Genomic DNA, 27,631 nt, shown 5'->3' with positions numbered 1-27,631 from the left:
GGGTTACCTGTAGTGGGGAGGGGGTGGGGGGAGGGTTACCTGATGGCTTTCAGTTTGTTTCCTATTCGATATTAAGTTCTTATGCTGTCCCTGTGTGCTGACAAATTGGCATATTTCTCTATTCTAATTTACCTCCATGAATCAGGGTTAGGAATCACATACATGTAGTATGTGTTTTATGTTGATTGTAACTTCTATGCGTTATCCTATTTTAATTAGGGGTGTAAGTGTCTCACTTTCTGCTTTCACTCTATAGGTGGCTAGCAGAGGCAATGTTCTCATTTGTAGAAGGCAACTTGACATGACAGCAAATATGATCACCTAAGCCTATGTAATCAAGTGTTGGGCATGTCAGATGTCTATCGGATCACTTTCCTTTAAACTCAATCATTATGTCATTTAGGTGGAATTGGAATTATGAATTATATCATAATAAGTTTGTCAGTAAAATATACCATATATTACATACTAGGAAATGAATTATACTTCTTAACCATGTCAAAACAAAAGCTTAACTTAATGGTTCATAAAGATAACAATATCGTCTGAAACAGTATTATTTCCTGAACAAAACCTGAGCCTTACATCGCCAATCGGAACCTTCTTACATAATGCTCTCACAAAATACTTCGATTGAAATACGATATAGCTTGGCAGAGTGTAGAATAACACAAACATGGTCAAAAGTTATAGTTATAAGGAATCTGGTGATCACTTGGCGCGTGCCCTACCGATTTGATCAGATTGTGTGATCACTTTTGCCGTCGTGTTGCTGTGAAGAATGGATTTCCTGGCCATGGGATTTCTCACTATTTGACAGTACAACAAATAGAGGAGGCATAATGTGTTCATGAAGGGTTAGCCGTTTCAGGAACACGTGTGTGTGTCTTCCAGGAAAGTGTTTCGACAGCAATGGTGGATCTAACATAATGCATTATTTTTTCATTTTGGCAGACATCTATAATTTCCTTATTTCGAAATTAAGTCATGAAGATGATCGTCACATTTCTGTAGAGTAGATTTAACTGTATCGGGTAGGAAACCCTGTCTACGTAGTTTTTACATTTATATAGTCCTAATGAGGGATTTTGAGACTTAGATTAATATAGTGACCACTTCAACAAATAATTTCCATATTTTGAAATCAAGTCATGAATATGATCGTCACATTTCTGAAGAGTAGATTTAACTATATGGGGTAGGAAACCCTGTCTACTTAGTTTTACATCTATGTAGTCCTAATGAGGTATTTCGAGACTTAGATTAATAACGTGACCACTTCAACAAATAATTTCCATATTTTGAAATCAAGTCATGAAGATGATCGTCACATTTCTGTAGAGAAGATTTAACTTCGTCCGGTAGGAAACCCTGTCTACGTAATTGTTGCATTATGCAGTTAACACTTAAAACACGCCATGTCTAGCTTTAAATGGATTTTGATATTTAGACAGATTAATGGGGCGACCACTTCAACAACACATTAATACCCTGTAGCCTTTGATTATAGATTAGAAGTACAGGGATTACAGACTACGAGGTGTCAAGTGTATCGTTACAGTGTTAACATAGTATTAACCTTAAGCTCCGTTTATAACGCTTTGTTTACTTCATAAAATAAATGTTTTAAAACAATTTTGAACAACGTTGTACAGAAATATTTAATGAATTGTATTTATCTATTATCAAAACTTATTATAAATTTAGAAGACATTTCGATATTTGTTTTTTAAACTTTTAATTCGAAAAGTTCGATTGAAATGATTAGAACTTCTTCTGTCGTTTATTAAGTTGAGAAATAGTTCCTCCTGTTCATTTCTCTACCAGTAACACAAGTGTCAAAAATCTTACAAGTTCAAGGTTTTACAAATATGATCTTTCCGAGTGAAATATAGACGTGCAAACATAACACGAATAAGCTAGTTTGATTCCACTGGACTGGTCATTTAACGTATCAAAACGTAAATGTCATACACATGTATAAACAGTGTATGCTATTAAACATTCACGCAGAAATGTATGAATCTAATCTATCTAAATTAAGCCATTTGAAAGACCTTTTCTACAATATTTTTTTATATTGTAGAAATGCATCCGAGATGGATAAAATAGCGTTATCCTTAAGATGTCTTTCTAAGAAAGAGTATTAGGGAATTCAATCGTATTTTGTGTTGTTACCATGGAAGGAGGGTAGTTAATTTTTGACTTCCTGTGACTATTACCAATTAGTGTTTTTCATAGCTATGCATTCATATGCATTGGGGTAATGCCGTCATGATATTAACATAAAATTTAGATAAGCTTTGAGGCCAATCCGAAATTTAAGGGGGTAAAATGGGAGACCAAACTACATGAAAAAACTAGCACATAATTGATAAGCAAGTCGTGTGATCTGATTAAATACCGGCATAATCATGTCAACGATACGCTCTTTGTGGTGCGGAAATACACATTAGAACCGTATACTAATCTCGTTAAGTTGTATGTGTAAGTATATTAACCAAATAATAGAAATGGGAGTTAAAGTGAGCCGGTGAGGGATTGCTTTCTCTCTTCCTTAGTTTTACAGTTTTATTCAGTATTGATTTGTTTTGAGCACAAAATGAAGAAATTGATGTGTTTATGTAGATATTCAAAAGGTTCTCCCGGATGTTCTAGTCCACAATAAAAACTTTTCTATCTGAACACTGATTATTTATATACAACAAGAGAGTGTTTATCGCAACCTACCCATACTAAAATCTTAACTGTACCTGCCAGTACATTGATAAAGTTCGCAACAGTCTACAGCGCAGTAATAAATGATTGAAATAAAGGTATGCACATACAAGTGAGACATTTTTTTTTATAGTTTTGATTAATGTTTTGACGAACCATTTCTACCCTTGACACATCCCGAACATATTTATTTAAGTTGATGTCCTTATATCTGTGGGTAGAATGTTAACATACTCAAAGTCCAGTAAGTGTTAGTAGTTACTGGCAATACCGGGCCATGGACGTGCATTATAGTATCAGAGACAATAGGTTATTGTAATAGTGAGACTATGAGTGACCTGTCATAGCCAGACACCTTAAATTATAGTATCATGGTTGGACCTAGCCGGGTGTGTAAGGGTTAATTGAAGGCGTTTTAGGGTTTTAACACAACACTAAGGGGAAATGCTGTCCCTCAATGATGTTACACATAGAGTTAAGGAACGGAACGATTTTGAAGTCTAAAAATACTGGACCCGTATCTAACCTTTCCACATTAAAACATTGACGGTTGGTGTATAAATAAACGTGCGTTTCGTGTGAAAGATGGGAGGGTTCATGTACTGGACTTCAGTGGGATGATAGAACAACGACGGGTCTTGGCCTGCATAATGTTCACATCTTAACTTCACATCTAGCCATCCTTCATACTGATATCGAGATAGTGAGTACACACTATATGTAAAAGCAGACAGAATTATCAGACATGCGTTTATCTTTGTCAGTTAGCTTATAGAAGTTCTAATGTCTTAACTAAGCTTCATCAGTTTGGAAATATGATCTATCAAAGGTTTACTTTATACATAAACAATCTACGTATCACACGTGTCGCAACGTTTCAAGACCGACTAGTCCCTTTGTCAGGCTATGACTGAGTGAGACCGACTAGACCCTTTGTCAGGCTATGACTGAGTGAGGCCGACTAGTCCCTTTGTCAGGCTATGACTGAGTGAGACCGACTAGTCCCTTTGTCAGGCTATGACTGAGTGAGACCGACTAGTCCCTTTGTCAGGCTATGACTGAGTGAGACCGACTAGTCCCTTTGTCAGGCTATGACTGAGTGAGACCGACTAGTCCCTTTGTCAGGCTATGACTGAGTGAGACCGACTAGTCCCTTTGTCAGGCTATGACTGAGTGAGACCGACTAGTCCCTTTGTCAGGCTATGACTGAGTGAGACCGACTAGTCCCTTTGTCAGGCTATGACTGAGTGAGACCGACTAGTCCCTTTGTCAGGCTATGACTGAGTGAGACCGACTAGTCCCTTTGTCAGGCTATGACTGAGTGAGACCGACTAGTCCCTTTGTCAGGCTATGACTGAGTGAGACCGACTAGTCCCTTTGTCAGGCTATGACTGAGTGAGACCGACTAGTCCCTTTGTCAGGCTATGACTGAGTGAGACCGACTAGTCCCTTTGTCAGGCTATGACTGAGTGAGACCGACTAGTCCCTTTGTCAGGCTATGACTGAGTGAGACCGACTAGTCCCTTTGTCAGGCTATGACTGAGTGAGACCGACTAGTCCCTTTGTCAGGCTATGACTGAGTGAGACCGACTAGTCCCTTTGTCAGGCTATGACTGAGTGAGACCGACTAGTCCCTTTGTCAGGCTATGACTGAGTGAGACCGACTAGTCCCTTTGTCAGGCTATGACTGAGTGAGACCGACTAGTCCCTTTGTCAGGCTATGACTGAGTGAGACCGACTAGTCCCTTTGTCAGGCTATGACTGAGTGAGACCGACTAGTCCCTTTGTCAGGCTATGACTGAGTGAGACCGACTAGTCCCTTTGTCAGGCTATGACTGAGTGAGACCGACTAGTCCCTTTGTCAGGCTATGACTGAGTGAGACCGACTAGTCCCTTTGTCAGGCTATGACTGAGTGAGACCGACTAGTCCCTTTGTCAGGCTATGACTGAGTGAGACCGACTAGTCCCTTTGTCAGGCTATGACTGAGTGAGACCGACTAGTCCCTTTGTCAGGCTATGACTGAGTGAGACCGACTAGTCCCTTTGTCAGGCTATGACTGAGTGAGACCGACTAGTCCCTTTGTCAGGCTATGACTGAGTGAGACCGACTAGTCCCTTTGTCAGGCTATGACTGAGTGAGACCGACTAGTCCCTTTGTCAGGCTATGACTGAGTGAGACCGACTAGTCCCTTTGTCAGGCTATGACTGAGTGAGACCGACTAGTCCCTTTGTCAGGCTATGACTGAGTGAGACCGACTAGTCCCTTTGTCAGGCTATGACTGAGTGAGACCGACTAGTCCCTTTGTCAGGCTATGACTGAGTGAGACCGACTAGTCCCTTTGTCAGGCTATGACTGAGTGAGACCGACTGGTCCCTTTGTCAAGCTATGACTGAGTGAGACCGACTAGTCCCTTTGTCAGGCTATGACTGAGTGAGACCGACTGGTCCCTTTGTCAAGCTATGACTGAAATAGCGATTTGAAGAAATTGTATATTTCATATGTCACCCGACCCGGGACGTTTCGCAAATCAATAGAGAATGTAAACACACTGTGTCTAATAGATCTAGTTTTGTGTTATCGTAATCATAATGGTAAGTTTAGCGATTTATTGTGGTTATCCACAATAATGAATCGTTCTCACACAAAACAAGGTAAGTAAAGTTGTGCATTATGATTAAAATACCCTTCAAGTACATTCGATAATCTATGCCTAATCTAACCAAGCTAGGTACGGGTGTCTCCCTTCCAGGTGATAGCGGTAAGTTTATCGTCAGGTCATGGTCTGTATAGATAGTAGACATAGTTTCTTAAGCCAAACCAGGTATCTACTTATACAAGATTCTAGTACATAAAGTTTTGTTAGTCGAAAAAGATCGAATGTCTAAACTTTTAAAGGCATGTTATAAGAAGTTCAGTATTATTGGATTCTTATGTTTCCCCGAAATCTAACGTCATACAATGCTACTTCTTAATCACAAATAATCAGCTGTTTTAAACGTTAAGAATATTCATATAAAGAGAAATAGGAATTAAAGTTGACAGTAAGTATCAATCACAGCAAAAGTTACTATCAAAATGACCTTGACTCATGAACGTCACTTCCGGTTACGAAAGCTGGGTAGCAGGGGTGTCGTCGAAGGTTTTATAAGGCATTCGGGATGGAGGGTTTTAAAACATATTTTGTTCTATTTTATATAGCAGCATGTGTGACACCATCATTGCAGAGAGTGACAGTCGAAATATTAACACCAAGCAAAACTGGACCGGAAGTTGGATTGATCATTGTTCCAGGAGCTTACATTGCAGGCAGTGCCTACAAACCAGTCGGTAAGACATGTCCAATGTCAAAACCTAGTATACAGATCGGTCAGGTATATTTGTAGTCTATAAGGACAGGTTTTCAAACCACTTTGTCATACACTGTATTTGTATTAAATGTCAGCATGTAGGTACATCCATTTTGGATGTCACACAGTTTGCACTACCAATGATGTTTTTACGTGTTAAGTCAATAAATCCCACATGCCATTAATAACCCTTCCTCTAATGGAAAGAAGTAAATGCAAGTTTGAGTCGCCTAGCCATAAACTATTCGAAATTTGATATTCTATGAAGGCCTAGTATGGCCGGAGAATAAGAATGAGATTACATTATCCCCAAAATGGTTACATTTCCGGATTACAAAGCACAGACATGTCTGCTTTGATGCTAACAAGAAAACTAAGTTCATCAATCGACAGACAATCCTCGACATGTGTCTAATGAATTTAAAATTACATGTAAAACTCTCATGAATTCTCGTTAGCACAATCATAAATCTTCGACGGTCTTAAACACAATAGTATGGTGGCTTATATATAACTTCTGATATTATAGCAACATGACTGTCATTTGTTGCTCTTGGTGCATTGCAGTGTTGTATGTTGTCTTAATTCCTGCTATTATAGCAACATGACTGTCATTTGTTGCTCTTGGTGCATTGCAGTGTTGTATGTTGTCTTAATTCCTGCTATTATAGCAACATGACTGTCATTTGTTGCTCTTGGTGCATTGCAGTGTTGTATGTTGTCTTAATTCCTGCTATTATAGCAACATGACTGTCATTTGTTGCTCTTGGTGCATTGCAGTGTTGTATGTTGTCTTAATTCCTGCTATTATAGCAACATGACTGTCATTTGTTGCTCTTGGTGCATTGCAGTGTTGTATGTTGTCTTAATTCCTGCTATTATAGCAACATGACTGTCATTTGTTGCTCTTGGTGCATTGCAGTGTTGTCTGTTGTCTAAACTTTTGATGTGATAGCAACATGACTGTCATTTGTTTCTCTTGATGCATTGCGATTTTGTCTGTTTTCTTAACTTTTGAAATAATGTAAGAACAACATCTCTGACTATGTCACATTAATTGCCCATGATGCGTCGGATTATTATAGACTGTTGTCTGAACTTCTTTTGTTAGAGAAACGTCACTGTCATTTGTTCCTTTTAGTGTTTTGGATTTCAGTAGATTGTCTAAACTTCTGATGTTTAAAAAGTTTTTCTGTCTTTTATTCATTTAATTTTTTTTGGATTTCAGTTGATTGTCTAAACTTCTGATGTTCGAGAAACTGGATTGCAATTTAATCCTTCTGATATTTTGGAGTTTTGCCAATTGTCTAGTGTTCTAGTGTTGAAGCATTTTGGCTTTCATTTATTTCTCCTCATACTTTTATCTAGACTTCTGATGTTTGGTCAACACACGTAACGGCGAAACATTAAAGCTGACAGTGCAATTGAAATCTTTTATAAAAATATGTTCATATGTCTTCTTCAATCGTTTAAGGGGAGGCAATTCAAGCTGACAGCGATCTTAAGGTATGGGTGGCCTTGCTGGATGGATTTTTTGGAAACCTTGCCAATCCCTTGCAGCTAGGGGGCGCTGTAAACAAAGCTAAAGCAGAACTGACCAAAAGGGGAGCGAAACAGGTTTTCCTAGCAGGACACAGTCTTGGAGGTAAGTGGGAAATTGGGAAAATGATACGATTATCATTTCTTGTTATTTAAAATGAAATGTGTTGCTAATGGCATAATGAGACACTTGTATAAAATTTGTTTTTCTTTTGCCAGCCGGCGTTTTCAAACCCAATGTCTTTAAATAGGATACATTTCTTACTTAAATTTTTATCATGGCAAGCAAAAGAATATCTACTGCTAAAACGGAAACTGACAAAGCTTCACTGGAAAACACAATTATACTTGTTTTGAAAATATGATTTTGGTTTAATTTCCTACATAAATTCACAATACTATTTATTAGGTTTTATTCGATTTTTACCAGAATCTCATTAACCAGACATCAGAGAAAATGTCAATCTATATGTAGGTATTGATGTTATATACATTTTACCATCTGTTTTAATTAAACACTCTATGGGACAGGGAAGTGATTCGTAGAGTGTGGACAATATGATTATTATATTGTGTCCACTGTAAGAATTACTTCCGTGCCCCATATACCATTCTAAGTAATTCGTATCGTACGAACATACGTTTACAAGGATCCAGTGTTATTCGGGAAGCTACATGTACCGTTAATATTACTTTTTTGAACCATAATTAAACACTATATATATCGCTCAGAGTTACGACGTTATACCTCCTTTGATATCATTTACTGTGACGTCACAATTAGGACATTAGACTTGAAGTTATTTTTTACGAATAATTTGCATGTTCTTGGCTATGTGATGAAAAGGATCTCGAATCCGTTTTCACCGCATCAGGGGGTTCATGAAGCGTATCTCGGGGTTGACTTTGAGCTCGGCTTGAGATATTTTTGGAAATTATGAATAAAAATCAATTAAAGTCGTGGTACTTTATGGAAAGCATAGTCCAACGATTTATATTTGGAGAAGAAAAATGGTTAATTACATTTTTGCCAGCGAAATATCGGATTCTATCAATTTGATAAAACTTATATCTTTCACACTGTGACAAATATCAAAAGTGATATTTTCACAGTGTGAAAATATCACTTGTTGGTATTGACCAATCATAACGATATCTTCTATTCGCTGCATTAAAAGGCAAGGATTTTTTGTTCAGATTCAAATAAAGCGACGGGAGAATAAGTGATTGTTAGGGTTAATGTTTGGTACACACACTTAAGTTTTTACATAAATATACAATTAATAGCATTTTGATAAGCAATCATACCAGAAAAAAACCCAGAAAACGTCAGAATTCACCCTTCCATGCCCCGCCCCCACGTAGCAACCAAAGTCACGTGACTACATACTCCGACAACAAATGTAAACAAGCCATAGTAAAATTTTGCCCATGGCGATGGCGGCAGCGACTGTTGCAGGACTCGGGGACATTCCCGATGGTTTCTGTATGGGATACATTCAAGATGCAAACATTTCTGAAAAATGTTTATCCAGGGGAACTATTTATTTTAGAGAGGGCTATGTCCACAACCTAAATTTTACACAAAATAATGTCCAAGCGGAGATGGCAATCGGAGGGAGATGCTACCGAAGCATGAGAAAGGGGGGGAAGCCACACTTGTTAACATTACATGTACAGTAGGCTTAACAAAGAAGTGTGTTAAGGACGCATACTGTTCAGCTGGGTAATTATCCAGTTTGGGTCTGTCGAGTTCCGTTTTTCTTTTCCTTTTTTAATTAAACGGTTGTTCAAAATATCATGCAGTGATGTACGTTGGTTTCCTTGTTCAGAGTTTTTAAAAAAAATACTAAATAGAGGTATGTATCCGCGGCTCAATACTTGGCAATTCTCCCTATTTAGGAGGGAGACTCACGAGTTTTACATCTACATAGTAATGACCACCTTCGTCTATTTGAAGATCATGTCATGGATAGTGGGTGCTAGGACAAGAAAAGAAATTGAGCAATTTAAACTAGTGAATTTTCTAAAATTTCATCTGAAAGAACAGCTCAAAAGATGCCATTTTCTTAGGGTGTACAGTACATACATACATTTGTTTTAATCTACCCCAAGGGACATTTTAAAAAGTTGGCAAGTATGACAAGCTGGTGTTAAACTGTTTATGTGTGTTCTTACCTATAGCAATATGATCATATATATGAACCCCCTATATATATGCGTGCACCCTAAACTACAAACTGTAGTGCAGGCCTAACGTACAATCATGGCAGTCAATGAGTCATTCAAAATGTAAAAATTATATATAACAATGGACATTGATAACGTTAACAGTCATCTCCGACATCTGTTGCTGTACTGTGCGATTACATCCAAATAAAAACAAGGGAGTAGGCCCTATTCAAAACATATGTTCCTAAATGTACTGTTTACAGTGAAGAAATAAAAAGTCTAAAACATTAGTCATATTAATTATATTTAATTATTCCTTTAATGCACTCATCCAAGTTCTGCAAATGAAGTGAATAGGCGCTTACATAAAGGCATACCATAGACATTTATCCCTCCCTTTTGTCCTCTTTTTAAGGACAAAGCATTAATTCTGTTTTGATAACAAATCATCAGTACATTATTACCCCATGCCCCAATCCCAAAATTATAAAGTATTACCCTTCCTCCATTCTTCAATATCTAAGAGTGACAAGATCTGATGTGCAGCAGGCCTAGTTTACGAGTTTCTTCCATCTGCGCCAGGGACTTGCGAACCTACAACGTTTCACGGTATGCCAGAGGTTCGCATCCTGTTCTGCAAATCACTGCTTTGAATGGAGATAGCAAATCTAAAAGCCAGATCTTTAAGACCAAAAATGTGTCGCAGTCTCATCAATGTTAACAACAGTTTATCCTCCTTGAGAAAGTCAAGTAGGGCCTGGAATGTTGAGAATTTGAATCCTGTATAATATTCAAATAATCCTTGAATCTGTGATTCCTCCTTTAAAATCTCCTGAACAGTCAGTGGTTTGGGTTTGTCATCACTTACAGGATTTCCCAATGTAGCTTCATGTTGTTCATACCACACTTTGTATTCATTGAATAAGACTTCAGGCTGATGAACTTGTTGTTACAGTCTCTTGATTTCAGCTGCTGCTGATAGCAGTTCCAAAGATGTTCCTGAAAAAAAGTTCTATAAATAAATCAAATTCAGCTGATTTTATTTTATTTTCAGTCTCAGAAGAATGACATTGCTTTTAACAATGGCAATGTCATGTCTTGCTGAGAAATGATTTATACCCAACCAGTAAACCAAGATTTGGTGGAAATGTCAAAGGTTGCAATGTTGGGAAAGGCAACACGGTCCCAAAGTACCATNAACAGAAAAAAAGGTCCTACTGATGCTATGCTAAGAGATTTGTTTACAATAAAGACATTTTCTTCTGTAGCAACAGATTATGGTATTAGTAGGGGGAAAATTGCCAGAGAAAAATATGTCAATCAAAAGTCTGTCTAAAACATACATGTCCATGATTGTGGGTTAGTGATAAACAATGAATTTTCCCATCTAGCCGCCACACCTGATGGTAAAGTATGTGACAAAGGGGAGACTGGTATTGTGGAAATAAAATGTCCCTTTGTAGCAAGGCAGATGAGTATTACTGAAGCTTGCAATGTGATCCAGAATTTTGTACCTAGTTATGAAAACAATGTTGTAAAAATGAACAGAAAACACAACTACTATGTTCAAATACAGGGACAACTGCTTAACTGCTAGTCACAGGTGCTCCATGGTGTGACCTTGTTGTGTTCAAAACAAAAGAACTGTTTGTTGAGAGAATTTATCCTGATATTCCATTTATGACCAAAATATTACTTCAGCTGTCATTTTTCTACAAGTATCATGCTTTACCATACCTCAAAAGATAAGGTATACCATATATAGCTTTACCTAAATCACACCAACTGAGCAAACCCAATAATAATTTACACACATACTTTGATATTGCCACAATTTCACATTAGAACTTGAAGCCTTTAAAATATATTGGTTTGCAATTCCTAGTCTGTAAAAATTGTATTAATTGATAATAGTTATACATGTATACAGTGAAACCTGTCTAACCTGACATTCACTGGGGCATAACATACTGGTAAGATTACAGACAAATAGTCTGTCAATAGTCTAAATACACAGGTCATATACTATTATTTTCATAACACATGGGATTACAGCATTATGTGTAAAGTGTCTGAATAATCAGGGGTCGGACGAGACAGGCTTTACTGTATTTTGTTCCAGTTAAAACTGGTATTAAATATTTAATGAAAACCAATACAATTGAAATTGTACACAACAAAACCATAAGTGTTCTAGGACTATATACATATGGAGATTACATGCCAAATGAGTTTGATGTATAGTGCATAGTTCATTTTCTGGTTTTATAGATAAAATGATATTTTGGTATCTTTCCATTTTCAAAATTTATCTCAGCTTTATACTAAAGCATATCTATACCTTGGACATCAGTTTGTACAAGATCATGTTCTTGATGTGGTGCTGCTCCATGGCCTGTACTGTTTGGAGTGTTAACTGGGACTGAAGTGGGCTGGGGATCCTCCATATCATTGCTCAGTTCAGTGCTGCGTCTTGACAATAAAGAAATGAAGAAATTATTTTAATATGGGTTTTCAAGACTTAACAATTTAGGTGTAACCATAATTATTTACAATATGATCTCAATGTATTCCTCTTTTGATATATCACAACATTAAGACATGGAGAATGGGTTGAAAAAACAACCAAAGACTAATTGCTTAGAAACTAGAAAGGGATACATCTTTCAATAAAATCAATCACTTACAGTATAACTACATGCCCTGGTTTAATTTATATAAAAAAATCTCACTTTAGAATGTCTATTTCAATTTGTATGTATGCACACTTGACATTTTGGGAATAACAATTTGTTTATCAAAATGTTTAAACACCAAGGTATAAAGAAGTTAATTGATTATAGCTTATCTGATTCACTGCAACATATTTCCTGTCAGGACAATACTTTCTACTTGGAAAATCTATAGCACTGAAAAACTGATAATAATTACAAATGTACTGATACATAAAATGCTATTATGGTCAAAATTGAAATGTTCATTATAAGAGCAGATTCCTTAGCAGTTTTCTTGGTCAAATTAACTCACCCAACCCAAGCGTTGAGAATCCCATTCAAAGCGTGACGCCATTAGAATATGGCGCTAATTATTACGCTTTTGATTCCCGCCCTTATTTAATGCATTACATTTTTCATGTTTTATGCTTTAAAAATGTAATAAATAGAAAATGTAATGGTGTCTTCAGTAAAAACAAATATATTTCACTCGTGTGAGTAATATTTTTATATTCTTCATTCGTGCTGCGCACACGTGAAAAATATCAAAATAATATGAAAAGGCAAAGCCTTAAAAGAGTGTAGCTTTTGTTGATCTCTAATATTTACTGATCCAGAATACTGCTTTCAGAATGAGATAAGATAAAAAAAAAATTAAAGTCGGCAAATCGAGGAATAACAATAAAACACAAACTCTAATGAGATTAAGACCGACATAACAATAGGGGAGCCCGAGGCAAGTTCGAACTTTTTTATTTTTATTTATTTCCGTTCTGGGAATTATGGCAGCACGTCCGTTTTTGAACATTATTTAACTTCTCCTGTCGGAAGATCGGATGGCAGAACGAGCCCCGCCATGGGGTAAGTTCGGACAGACATTCGGGCAAGTTCGGCCGCCATTAAGATCAGCTTAATTATGACGTCATATTTTACCGCTAATTTTACGACTTTGTATGGGCCGAACTTGCCACGGTATCATTGGCCGAACCTGTTCGGGCTCAAATTGATCTTTCAATAAATTCTTATCGTACAGCAATAGTAGTGAGTGATTGGCTTTTATGTATATCATTTCAGTGTGTAACACGTTTGACCGTAAAAAAGTAGCAATTCCGTTTCAAACAGTTCGCATAACTAGAAGCGAGAACATGATTTTCTTTCTAATAATAATAATAATATACAACATTTATATAGCGCCCTATATAATTTGGAAAACTACTCTAAGGCGCTTTACAACATATGGATAATAGTAATGGTTATAATTGTGAAAACAAACAACAAAGGCTTGCAATCACTTTCATACATAATTGTGCACATAATTGAACAAATAAAAGGGTGGTATTTACGTGACGTCTTTGCAAAGATTCTAAAATGCAGACGTGCAGAGGTGAGTTTGTATGTCCCTCTTGAACTTGGCCAGGGTATTTGACTTCCTACTAGCAGATGGTAAGCTATTCCACAACGTAGCCCGAAACCCTCCCAAAGCATCTGTTTCCGTACGTCACAGTACGAGATTTTGGGACACACAACAAAGATTCTGACTACGACCGCAGTGATCTTGACGGCTGATACAGGGTAACAAGCTCCTGTAGATACTGAGGAGCTGTTCCATTCAGTGCCTTGTATGTGTATACCAGAATTTTGTACTGCGACCTGTATCGTACAGGTAACCAGTGCAACGAATGAATCGCAGGTGTGATGTGCTCTCTCTTTCGAGTACGAGTAACTAGCCGTGCTGCAGTGTTCTGGACCCTCTGCAGACGACTAGTTAGTTTGTCAGATATACCACAGAGCAGGGCGTTACCATAATCCAACCGAGAGGTAACAAGTGAATGCACCAAAATCTTGCATGCATCTGTAGTTAGAAACTGCCGAATACAGCCGATGTTCCTGATCTGGTAGTAACAGGATTTGGCAATAGCGTTCACTTGTTTCTCCATGTTCAGAGAACTGTCAAAGTATACCCCTAGGTTTTTAACAGCTGGAACAGTCTCAATAGTTCTGGCACCAACCTTGAGCTGGAGAGCCATTGTTTGCTGACACTTTGGGGAAAAGACGATTAGTTCCGTCTTTTCCTGATTAAGTTTAAGCATGTTGGCGTTCATCCAGATACTGATATCTGTCAGACAAGCTTCCAGACTTTCTGAGACTGTATTCCAACTGTCCTGTGGTTTTATGACCATGTAAATTTGTGTGTCATCAGCATAGCAATGATAGCGAAGGCTATGGCGACGACAAATCTCTCCAATCGGTTTGGAGTACATACAATATTTTCGTGGTCCTAACACCGACCCTTGAGGAACCCCGAAATCTAGTACTTTGTCATGTGAGGTGGCAGATCCGATGGCAACACACTGTCGTCGTTCACTCAGGTATGACTGTATCCAGCATAGTGCGGTATCAGTCACTCCATAAGAGTATTCCAGACGTTTATAAAGTATGCCATGGTCGATGACGTCAAATGCAGCTGACAAGTCCAGCATGACAAGCACCGCTCTGCACTTGTTATCCAATGCAGAAGCTATATCACTATGTACATGTAGGAGGGCCGTCTAAGTAGAGTGTCCCATGCGGTAGGCCGATTGCTTGTTGTCATGGAGACTGTTTGCATGGAGATGAACCTCTAAACGCATGGACACAACCTTCTCCAAGATCTTAGAAAGAAAAGGCAGATTTGAAACTGGGCGGTAGTTTTTCAACTTCTCCTTGTCCATTCCAGGCTTTTTTAACAATGGTCTGACATGTGCCTTCTTGAAACATAATGGAACCTTTGACTCAACCAATGATTTGTTCATGATTGCGTTAGTCAAAGGAAGCAGTGCTTCAAGACATTGCTTTAATAGGTCTGTAGGCAGTGGATCAAGCTCACAGGACTTCGATTGCGAGGTCATGATAATGTTGCGCAACTCGTCCTGGGTTGTTGGTGAGAGCTTTGTCAATGGTTCACCATCAAATGCAATGTCAGCAGTCATGACAGAGATGTCAAGGTCAGCAGAGGTGTTCACTTCGGTAATATTTTTCCTAATTGAGCTGATTTTATTCAGAAAGTAATCACTGAACTTGTTTGCTAAGTCTTTTTCAGAATTACAGCTTGGTAGGATAATTTCACCTTTCTGTCCCATTAGGTTTTTGGTGAGTCTGTAAAGTTGTCTTTTATCCTCGCCACATTCTTCGATTTTTTCCGAATAATAAGCCTTCTTTGCCTGAAAGAGCAGTGAACCAACTAGCCGACATTGCTCTCTATAAATCAGTTGGTGAACGGTTAATTTGGTCCGTCGCCACTTTCTCTCTGCTTGTCTACGTTTCTGTTTTTCCACGCGGGGATTTTCATTATACCACGGGGCATTCGGTCTCACAGTTATGACCTTAGTTTTCAGAGGAGCGTGTTTCTCTATAAGGGCTTCTATACCAAATGTGTATGCTTCAACAAGATCATCAACCTCGCCTTCAGTAGATTGAAGGGCGGAACAAGACTGAATGTCATTGTTGAAATCTGAAATTGAAATTTCGCGGAATTTCCGGAAGCTCACTTCTTTCCTTGTACGAGCTGGCTTACTACAATTCAGTGTTGTGTGGACAGCAAGATGATCACCAGATTGGTTCCCCTTTACATCACTTAGACATGGATCAATCACTGAAATAGCTCCATGAATGACTGAGTTATCTTTCCTCGTTATGACACATCAAGTGTGTGGCCATGGGTGTGTGTAGCTTCTGTCACATGCTGAATCAGACCCCTGGAATCTAGTAGACCAGCGAACTGGCGAGCATCAACATTTGATAGATCGTCTAAGTGGAAATTTACATCACCCGTGATAATAATCTCTTGTGGTACAACAACTTGGTGGTCTAAAAAGGTAGACTGATTCTACCCTCTCAAAAGTAATTTTCTCCTGTTTGGTAATTTTACATTAGAGTTTTCCTCACCATTTTTTCGTAGAATGCCTAGCCAACAAAACTGCTAAGATCCTTAAAGTTGTAACTATTAGCTCAAAAACAAAAATATCAGGGGTGGCCGAACTTGCCCCGGTCCCGTATGTAGATTTTTTGTATCATTGATGATTGATAAAAATGTATTCACAATACACATCAATGACGTAATTTTCTTCCAGTCAAAGCTAAAGTAGATATTCGTTCTTGTGCGTAACGTTTATGATTGGTCGGGTGGCGCAGTGGATAGTGCGCTCGACTTCACCAAGATGGCCGGATTCAATTTCGGTCACCTGCCCGACCACGCGGACTTTCTCCGGATACTCCAGCTTCCTCCCAAATTAAGATTTAAATCCTCTGCGTGCTTCCGTCAGGGCACAAAAAGAATTATTGAGAAAAGTTGGGGAAAAACTGTTTGGTAATTGAAATAGAAAAAAGTACATAATACATATTTGACGATTAGTCTAAGAAAATGTATAGAGAAGTAAGTTGCAAAAAGAAAATTGAAAAAAAAGAAAACATTGTAATACTTCGATGTTACTGAGATTGTCGTTATATCGATATGTAGTCTAAATTACTGTTCCATCCTAAAACACCGATTTTTTTTATGCCAAATAAAATTAAACAGTTTCTGTCTGTTACTAGTTAGAAATCGGCACGCGTTGTGAAAAAAGTAATACGTTGCTGAAATAGGGCGTTGCACTTGGGTTGGTTGTCTGGATTTTTTTTGTTGATTTCGACATAAATGCATTTTGCATTGTTTCTTTTATGAGTGGTGATATAAATAAATAATTTAAAGATTATAACCAGACTTTTAAAAATGTTAATTATTTCTTTCATATTCTCAACAAATGGAAATCAAAAGCTGATGAAATTCTAGTAAAAATATTAACAGAACCGGGTTGTTAACAAAAAAGGATCTTCAGAAAATATCCGCATTTTTACTTTTTGTGCATGTGGCAAAAACTGAAATAAAAAAGTCTTGAAGCAAAATAATGTCGGAAATAACCGATGAAGGTCGATGGGTTGTGACGTGCTTGTGACGTCATAGTATGATAATCTCTAAACGAAGTTACATGCCTGTTAGTATTAGTTTTTATAAAAAAAAATCAAGTAATAAAATATGAAGATTGTTTTCACTATATGAAGATATTCATGCATGGGGTGAAACACAATTGTCTTTTCTTCAAGGAAACACTTCCTGTTTCCCCACTGGACGTCAAATTCCGGACGAATAAAAATAAAGGCAATGTGTATTAAGGGGAAGCAACTCTGTTTACGCACGCATGTATTACCATTAAAGAGCTTTGCTCGGGCTCCTTCGGTGCTCGATAGCTACGCTCTTATTAGCAACACTCGTGAGATATATTTGTTATTACCGAAGACACCATTAAATATCCTCTATGTCTTGGAACGGTCAATGTATTTAAATATTTGTGTACGAATGACTAATTTGACATCATTGTTTGGCATTCAGAAGTGATAAAATCGAACAAAGGTGTTTTACGTTAATGTTTTGTTTATTTCTTTATCTAAAACACATTATTAATATAAATGTATTTTGAATTTATTCTAAAACGTGTTTTTATCAATGCTGATTTTGTGACACTGATTTTGATTGCGAGACCAGCGCAGCAGATCTGTATTTGTTCCAACTTACTTATTTACAAAGATGCTGTCACCTGTTGTGGGTTACGTTCATCGTTCAGGATACACTGTGATAGACTCTGCTGGTGGATTGTTTAGTTCCCCGGGTTAACTGTTAACTTGGTGCCACATCAATTATTTTGGAATAGTAGCATGGTTCCTAATATGCGCTTTTTAGTTATTACTCTTTAGCAATTAACCAGTGGGTTTTTTTAAATTCATAAATGGAGGGTCATAATGAACCTCCCGTTCTGCTTCAGTAGTAGTTACTTAGATTTCCAACTTTTGGTTCCGACCATCACTGATGAGTGTTAGAAGGGCAGCTTTATGGTGAAAGTGTCATTTATTTGTAGCATACTGTGTATATTACCAAATGTAAAAGGTATATTTACCGGAATGTGTGTTTTGTTGATCTTTTATCTGTGTTTGACACTTACAGGACAGCTGACTGCCAACTACGTGTTGAACCATCACAACGGACTGTCCGGCGCCCTATTGTTTGCATCATACCTGACTCGGAATGTCGAACCAACGTCATATCCGGTTCCGGTTCTTACTATTGCTGGAGACCTTGATGGTTTGGTCAGAATAACAAGGATACAAGAATCTTTCGAGTGAGTGACACTTTGGTAAAAGCTTTGTTAATATTTCACTGAAATATTAAAATGCGTGGAATATGTAAGTCAGACTTCTACAATGAAACCCTGTGACATTCATGTTACAGTAATAAATCGAGATTGAAGTAAACCATCAATCATACTTATGTTATGAGTTCCTTATTTGATTCCCCCTTTCTACTGGATGAAGGGTCTAATATAAAGTCTACAAATTCGAGCAAATCTTCAGCATTATCTTTAAATGTGTAAATAGTTAAAAAGTATAATAGTTCTGCAACAATTAAATCGAATAGGCTTACAAGATGAAGATAATCACTGATAGTCTGAAGCAAGACCTGAGGTTGGTGTATCGTATACCGAGTGTACTGAAGGACCTTATTGTGTTGAGGATTTATTAATGCACAACAAAATTAACGTTGGCCCGTCAATTCATTCAAGTTCTCAGTAACACTACAGAAGTCCATGTAATTTTGATATATGACACTAGCAAACAGTATTGCCTGTATACATCAGTTTCCTAATATTCGATTCCATATTCAAAATATATGATCAGCGGTTTAAACGGTCATTTATATGTTTTGATGGCATTAAGACGATGTCCATAATTTCAATCTTTATTCTCTGGTAAGAACAGAGTTCTGAATCTCCGCCTTTGTCTTACACTTCTAATGTGAAATTTAAAACAGTGTATTGAGATATTGTAAATAATTCATTTTGTGAAGTAGATTTGAAGAGTATGTCTTTTTACCCTATCTCAGTTTAACTCTTTGTTTTCAGACAACTGGTAGCAGATGTGCGCAAAAACAAAAACGCCACCTTTCGGACGCCAGTTATAACAATGGAGGGGGTCAACCATGGACAGTTTGCTTCTGGTCCGATGCCTGCTGAGGTTTTGGCGTACGATCTTGAACCGGAAGTGACAAATGTTACAGCTTATTCCTTGATTGCCAAGTATACAAACGCCTTCATGGGAGCCAATATTCCGATAGCAGACAGCTCTTTAATCGCAAATGCGAGGAAAACTCTCACTGAGGGATACACAGCAACTGGCTACATCATGGCTGTAAGGTTTTGAATATAATTTGAAACGCCATCAATCTGTGTCATTTCGAAAAGTCCGCGTTTTGTCGCATATTTACAATTATGTTTCAGGATAATTTATCATGTCCTCGTTAAGAAATTGTGTAAAATATCGATGAAACATTATAAAATGTGAAGTGAAATACTACTCTTTGTCATTTAGCTGATAAAGTTCTGAAAATCAAAAATCCAAAATACATAAAAACGTTTCTGTTTTAATGGTCATTGCTTTAGTGGATGGAACAGAATTTAAATATACAAAATTGTAATGTTCTGTTAAACCAGCCGCTTACAAACATGATGAGTGTTTCCACCAACCCTCTCCATGTGTCGAAGTGGACGAGCGAGGCTCAGACAGTGTTAATCGGACTCCGGGATACCTCCAATGTCAAGGTTTGTATACCTCTAATGTCAGTGTTTGTATGCCTCCAATGTCAAGGTTTGTATACCTCTAATATCAGGGTTTGTATGCTTCCAATGTCAGGGTATGTATACCTCCAATGTCAAGGTTTGTATACCTCTAATGTCAGTGTTTGTATACCTCCAATGTCAGTGTTTGTATACCTCCAATGTCAGGGTTTATATATCTCCAATGTCAGGGTTTGTATACCTCATAAGTAATGGTTTGTATACCTCCAATGTCAAGGTTTGTATACCTCCAATGTCAAGATTTACAAACCTCTAATGTCAAGGTTTGTATACCTCCAATGTCAAGATTTACAAACCTCTAATGTCAAGGTTTGTATCCCTCCAATGTCAAGGTTTGTATACCTCTAATATCAGGATTTCTATACCTCCAATGTCAGTGTTTGTATACCTCCAATGTCACGGTTTGTATACTTCCAATGTCAGTGTTTGTATACCTCCAATGTCACGGTTTGTATACTTCCAATGTCAGTGTTTGTATACCTCCAATGTCAGTGTTTGTATACCTCTAATGTCAGGGTTTGTATACCTCCAATTTCAGGGGTTGTACACATTTCATGTCAGCGTTTGTATACTTCCAAAGTCAGGGTTTGTATACCTCCAATGTCAGGGTTTGTATACCTCATAAGTAATGGTTTGTATGCCTCCAATGTCAAGGTTTGTATACCTCTAATGTCAGGGTTTGTATACCTCCAATGTCAAGTTTTGTATACTTCCAATGTCAGGGTTTGTATACCTCGTATATCAGGGTTTGTATACCTCTAATGTCAAGGTTTGTATACCTCCAATGTCAAGGTTTGCATACCTCTATTGTCAAGGTTTGTATACCTTCAATGTCAGGGTTTGTATATCTCCAATGTCAAGGTTTGTATACCTCCAATGTCAAGGTTTGCATACCTCTATTGTCAAGGTTTGTATACCTCCAATGTCAGGGTGTGTATACCTCCAATGTCAAGGTTTGTATACTTCAAATGTCAAGGTTTGTATACCTCGTATATCAGGGTTTGTGTACCTCCAATGTCAGTGTTTGTATACCTCCAATGTCACGGTTTGTATACTTCCAATGTCAGTGTTTGTATACCTCCAATGTCAGGGTTTATATCTCTCCAATGTCAGGGTTTGTATACCTCATAAGTAATTGTTTGTATACCTCCAATGTCAGGGTTTGTATACCTCCAATGTCAGTGTTTGTATACTTCCAATGTCAAGGTTTGTATGCCTCTTATATCATGGTTTGTTTACCTCCAATGTCAAGGTTTGTATACCTCTAATGTCAAGGTTTGTATACCTCCAATGTCAAGGTTTGCATACCTCTATTGTCAAGGTTTGTATACCTTCAATGTCAGGGTTTGTATACCTCCAATGTCAAGTTTTGTATGTATACCTCGTATATCAGGGTTTGTTTACCTCCAATGCCAGTGTTTGTATACCTCCAAGGTCAAGGTTTGTATACTTCCAATGTCAGTGTTTGTATACCTCCAATGTCACGGTTTGTATACTTCCAATGTCAGTGTTTGTATACCTCCAATGTCACGGTTTGTATACTTCCAATGTCAGTGTTTGTATACCTCCAATGTCACGGTTTGTATACTTCCAATGTCAGTGTTTGTATACCTCCAATGTCAGGGTTTGTATACCTCATAAGTAATGGTTTGTATGCCTCCAATGTCAAGGTTTGTATACCTCTAATGTCAGGGTTTGTATACCTCCAATGTCAGTGTTTGTATACCTCTAATAGCAGTGATTGTATACCTCTAATGTCAGTGTTTGTATACCTCCAATGTCAGTGTTTGTATACTTCCAATGTCAAGGTTTGTATACCTCTAATGTCAGGGTTCGTATACCTCGTATATCAGGGTTTGTATACCTCTAATGTCAAGGTTTATATACCTCTAATATCAGGGTTTGTATACCTCCAATGTCAAGATTTGTATACCTCCAATGTCAGTGTTTGTATGCCTCCAATGTCAGGTTTGTATACCTCCAATGTCAATGTTTGTATACCTCTCATGTCAATGTTTGTATACCTCTAATGTCAGGGTTTGTATACCTCCAATTTCAGGGGTTGTACACATTTCATGTCAGGGTTTGTATACTTCCAAAGTCAGGGTTGGTATACCTCCAATGTCAGGGTTTGTATATCTCCAATGTCAAGGTTTGTATACCTCCAATGTCAAGGTTTGCATACCTCTATTGTCAAGGTTTGTATACCTCCAATGTCAGGGTTTGTATATCTCCAATGTCAAGGTTTGTATACCTCCAATGTCAAGGTTTGCATACCTCTATTGTCAAGGTTTGTATACCTCCAATGTCAGGGTGTGTATACCTCCAATGTCAAGGTTTGTATACTTCCAATGTCAAGGTTTGTATACCTCTAATGTCAGGGATCGTATATCTCCAATGTCAGGGTTTGTATACCTCATAAGTAATGGTTTGTATGCCTCCAATGTCAAGGTTTGTATACCTCCAATGTCAAGGTTTGCATACCTCTATTGTCAAGGTTTGTATACCTCCAATGTCAGGGTGTGTATACCTCCAATGTCAAGGTTTGTATACTTCCAATGTCAAGGTTTGTATACCTCTAATGTCAGGGTTCGTATACCTCGTATATCAGGGTTTGTATACCGCTAATGTCAAGGTTTGTATACCTCTAATATCAGGATTTCTATACCTCCAATGTCAGTGTTTGTATACCTCTAATATCAGTGTTTGTATGCCTCTAATGTCAGTGTTTGTTTACCTCTAATATCAGGGTTTGTATATCTCCAATGTCAGGGTTTGTATACCTCCAATGTCAGTGTTTGTATGCCTCCAATGTCAGGTTTGTATACCTCCAATGTCAATGTTTGTATACCTCTCATGTCAATGTTTGTATACCTCTAATGTCAGGGTTTGTATACCTCCAATGTCAAGGTTTGTATACCTTTAATGTCAGTGTTTGTATACCTCCAATGTCAAGGTTTGTATACCTTTAATGTCAGGGTTTGTATATCTCCAATGTCAAGGTTTGTATACCTCTAATATCAGGATTTCTATACCTCCAATGTCAGGGTTTGCATACCTGTGATGTCAGGGTTTGTATACCTCCAATGTCAAGGTTTGTATACCTCCAATGTCAAGGTTTGTATACCTTCAATGTCAAGTTTTGTATACCTCTAATATCAGGGTTTGTATACCTGTGATGTCAGTGTTTGTATACCACTAATATCAGGGTTTGTATACCAGTAATGTCAGTGTTTGTATACCTCTAATATCAGTGTTTGCCAATATCAGGGTTTGTATACCTCCAATGTCAAAGTTTGTATACCTCTAATATCAGGGTTTGTATACCTCCAATGTCAGTGTTTGTATACCTCTAATATCAGGGTTTGTTTACCAGTGGTGTCAGTGTTTGTATACCTCCAATGTCAAGTTTTGTATACCTCCAATGTCAAGGTTTGTATACCTCCATTGTCAAGGTTTTTATACCTCCAATGTCAAGATTTACAAACCTCTAATGTCAAGGTTTGTATACCTCCAATGTCAAGGTTTGTATACCTCTTATATCAGTGTTTGTATACCTCCAATGTCAGTGTTTGTATACCTCTAATGTCAAGTTTTGTATACCTCCAATGTCAAGGTTTGTATACCTCCAATGTCAAGATTTACAAACCTCTAATGTCAAGGTTTGTATACCTCCAATGTCAAGGTTTGTATACCAGTGATGTCAGTGTTTGTATATCTCCAAAGTCAGTGTTTGTATATATCCAATGTCAGTGTTTGTATACCTCCAATGTCAGTGTTTGTATACCTCCAATGTCAAGGTTTGTATACCTCCAATGTTAAGGTTTGTATACCTTCAATGTCAAGATTTGTATACCTCCAATGTCAGGGTTTGTTTACGCTCATCTTATGCAAATGAACACATCTCCGAGTGCAAATAAGGAAATAAATCTTTTTTTTATCAAAGTTGTCGAGTAAAACGGTACATGTAACAGACATGTTTGTTTTAGGCATATAAAAGAGTTAGATAAACACAGGCATACTCGGAAATGTGTCTTTCTTTCTAATGCAGAAGGCCATTGGGATTTTCGTGGTGATTTGAAGTGCGAACTCCTCACAGATTATTGACTTTCGGTATAATACAATAAAAACTATGTTCAATAGAGTGTGACAGTGCCTAGGGTCATCCCGAGGTTATCACTGTTACCCGAGGCCAAGCTGACTGTGACAGTGCCTAGGGTCATCCCGAGGTTATCACTGTCACCCTAGGCGAAACCATGGTTTACATTGTGAATACATTTTTCAGTTTTTGTTTTAAACAGATTGTAAACAAAGTGGTATCTGAGCGCCAATTGCTACAGTCTACACCGGAAATGACGTTTGAAGATGGCGTGCTGTCGATCACAACCTATACTCAAGTGGCGTTCCAGTCGAACCCTCTAGACGTATCTACCTTTTACATGTCGCCGATACAACTTCAGGCGGAGATGAAGTCACGTGACGCCATTAAAGCCTTCCTGCCAAATGAGACTTACATGGAAAACAACGAGAGTTGTGTTTCAATAAACCAGGTGCGTTGGTCTGAGTTGTCTTCCCTTGGTACATTTGTACGTGGATCAGTTTCCGCTTAAGATGCAAAATAGATTTTCTGTGATTCGCATAAAGTTGCTATTCTTTGTGCAAAAGAGACAAAACAAAATTAAATGTATCTTGTTCTTTTCGAGAATTCGTTTGAATTTTGTGCCAGACGACAAAATAATTGATCTTTTCGTGGCTATTTTCATTATGAACTAAAAAATAAAATCCTTTTTTACTTTTAACATTAATGATTAATTTTGATGATCTCAGTAGAGTGTTCTAAAACAACCAACGATACAAAATATCAACAGATCATGAAACATATCTATCATCTGTGGTTTTGCTATGGTATCGTAATGTCACCACAAGTTTGCTCTTCTCTTTGTTTGCCCTGTCGTCACTGCAGTTGCACACACACCATTGTTGTTACCAAGACAAAGTGTTCCTTGAAGGCAAACATGTACCTATGATATTGATAACCTAGGGGCCGCGGTGGCAAAGTGGTTTAAGGGTCTGATATTCTGCTACCACTAGCCCTCCACTACTGGGTCCCGGGTTCGAGACCTACGTGGTACAGTCGCCAGGACTGGCCGTAGGTCGGGAGTTTTTCTCCGGAAACTCCGGCTTTCCGCAACCACCAATACCTGGCACGTCTTTAAATGACCATAGATGTTAATAGGACGTAAAACACAAACAAACCAACTCAATATTGATAACCTAAATGCGACAGGAACTCGCCGTTTCTACCATTTGACTAGATCCCGACACACAAGCTTTAGTATAACCTTTTTGTGTACAGGCTGCGTTGCAGTACGCCCTCGGTCAGGCGTCCCCACTAGCCGTCACTCGTTACGGTAAGAAAGGGCGCCCTATCATCTATGAACAGGACGTGGCTCTCCCCAGCACTCAACAATGGTTTCTTCAGGTAAATGTTCCAATGTTTTTCAAAATTTAATTATTGATGTTTTGATAGTCATCAATTGGATGAACTATTCGTGTTTTCAATATAAATCCCCCCGTTCTGTACAATGAACTATGGAGAGAAAACACTGTTTGTATGTCCCGTTTTATCCATTTGCAACTAATTTATGTATAGTTTTACATTTGCGTTTTACAAACTGAACAAAAAGCTAACATACTTAAAACTGTTGTAATAAAAGAGTGACCAAAAATCATTACAGATAAATATTTTTAAAAATTTTCCAATCAAAAACGTAGGGTATTTCTATAAAAGTGTTGAAGTATTTCGAATAATTTTATTTGACGTTTCTCGGCGGATGAAAATGGAACCGTAATGAATATATATCTTGTGAAGGCGGAATGAATTTGAAATGGCCAGCACATTCCATTGCAACATTAAATGCAGTATACGTGATAAAAAATTGTCTATCCTTATTTAACGTGATCAATACATTTCTTACAATGTATGAAAAGGTGCTCAGAAAAATATAAAGTTTAAGACATTAAATTAAGATTAAGAGAGTGTTCCGAAAAATACAATATTTGCTAATTCATTAAAGTTTCGTAAGAATTGTACAGAATGTCGTGATGTAACATTGAGACAAGAGACATACATGCTTTAAAGTGCTATTTAACAAGCATGTGACTAGACCTGTAGAAAGACAATTAACTAATTACCAACACAACACAGAACAAAATAATTTTACCGGGAGAGCAACATAGACTAGGGGACATAACTCGTTCTATATATCACAGAGGACACTAACTCCATTGAGCTTATACCTTACCAGTGTTAAAATCTTCTGGTATTTACTTTATCAGGAATTGCTGTATGAAGACGACAGAGATGGCGTTCATGTGACGTCAGAATCATACCACGTGCCTTACAATTCCGCCAAGGCGAGCACGAGCGGGATATTTTTCTGCAAATTGTTGGCGCCGTACAGGGCGATGGAGTGGATCTACGTTGATGGGCTCAGGAAGTTGGACGGAATTAAACATCTAGAGTCCATTTTCGAGCATGACCTCAAGATTGAAAAGAACAACACATGAAGTTTCATTTAATGATCGATGACAAACTAATAAATATTTTATTAATAAGATGCGCTTTTCTTTTGTTTCCTACTCTTGCTTCAGTTACCCCTTTCTTTCAGTTTTTTGTATGTCAGTTTTTGTCGATGACCCAGAAGACGCTTACCCTTCCGGGACACCCAGTCTGTCCATATGTACGTCTTCCCTTTGTTCATTATTTTGTCCTAGTTTTATAGATTTTGAGTTCGAATTACGGTTTTGCTAACATCTAGCTCTTCCAAATACGTCACCAATGCTTGTGTACTGTCAAGTATGTCATACATTTCTGTATATCTTTCAAATACATTTTTAATTTTAAATATAAGTGACCGACAGTTTTTTTTATTTGACGAGAATCAAGACAAGAAGTGCCGTACGAAGTGCATGGTATACCATTCTATATAACTGTAATATAACTGTATAATGTTTTTTTCCGTTTTAAGTAAGTCATGACACCTTGCTTTTTGTTTTGAAGTCCCTTCGGTTTTCTCTGGCCTTTTGCTTGCATCAACATTGAATTTGTGGTTCTGGTATATTGACAATATGGTTTAGTAGGGTGGCGCAGTGGATAGCATACTTGCCTTTCAACAAGGAAGCCAAGGTTCGATTCCCCGATCGGACGTAAAATGGTATGAGGTCACCTGTCCGAACCCGTAGGGTTTCTCTGGTCGTTTTCCTGTTTCCTCCAACATTAAGACCCTCCTGTGCGCTAACATCCGGGACAACAAGAGTGATTACTATCAGCTGAAATAACCTGTTTCATAACTGTTGTAACATAAGTTAATTTATTTGACATGTGGTGTTTTGTTACAGTTTTACTGAACGTGGTGTAAATGACATTTCAAAAACACT

General features: G+C 37.8%; 1 protein-coding gene across 2 annotated transcripts; it reads left to right on the top strand.

The window, feature by feature from the left end:
* Positions 1–5,823: 5,823 nt before the first annotated feature.
* LOC110461120 lies at positions 5,824–26,809 on the top strand. Of its 2 annotated transcripts, XM_021514425.1 has the most exons (9): positions 5,824–6,046; positions 7,541–7,711; positions 18,505–18,679; positions 19,460–19,745; positions 20,048–20,149; positions 23,825–23,830; positions 24,493–24,741; positions 25,548–25,673; positions 26,531–26,809. In XM_021514425.1, the coding sequence occupies exons 1-9, from the start codon at positions 5,878–5,880 to the stop codon at positions 26,759–26,761; spliced, it is 1,515 nt and encodes a 504-aa protein (XP_021370100.1). In that variant the 5' UTR covers positions 5,824–5,877; the 3' UTR covers positions 26,762–26,809. The 2 variants fall into 2 exon arrangements, with proteins under 2 accessions (XP_021370100.1, XP_021370099.1); XM_021514424.1 differs by lacking the exon at positions 23,825–23,830 and having other exon boundaries at positions 20,048–20,155.
* The last annotated feature ends 822 nt before the right edge of the window (positions 26,810–27,631 follow it).

Source organism: Mizuhopecten yessoensis, unplaced genomic scaffold, assembly GCF_002113885.1.
Source record: "Mizuhopecten yessoensis strain PY_sf001 unplaced genomic scaffold, ASM211388v2 scaffold10567, whole genome shotgun sequence".
NCBI lineage: Eukaryota > Metazoa > Mollusca > Bivalvia > Pectinida > Pectinidae > Mizuhopecten > Mizuhopecten yessoensis.
The sequence above is the reverse complement of the archived record's forward strand: the minus strand, read 5'-3'. Positions and strand labels throughout refer to the sequence as shown.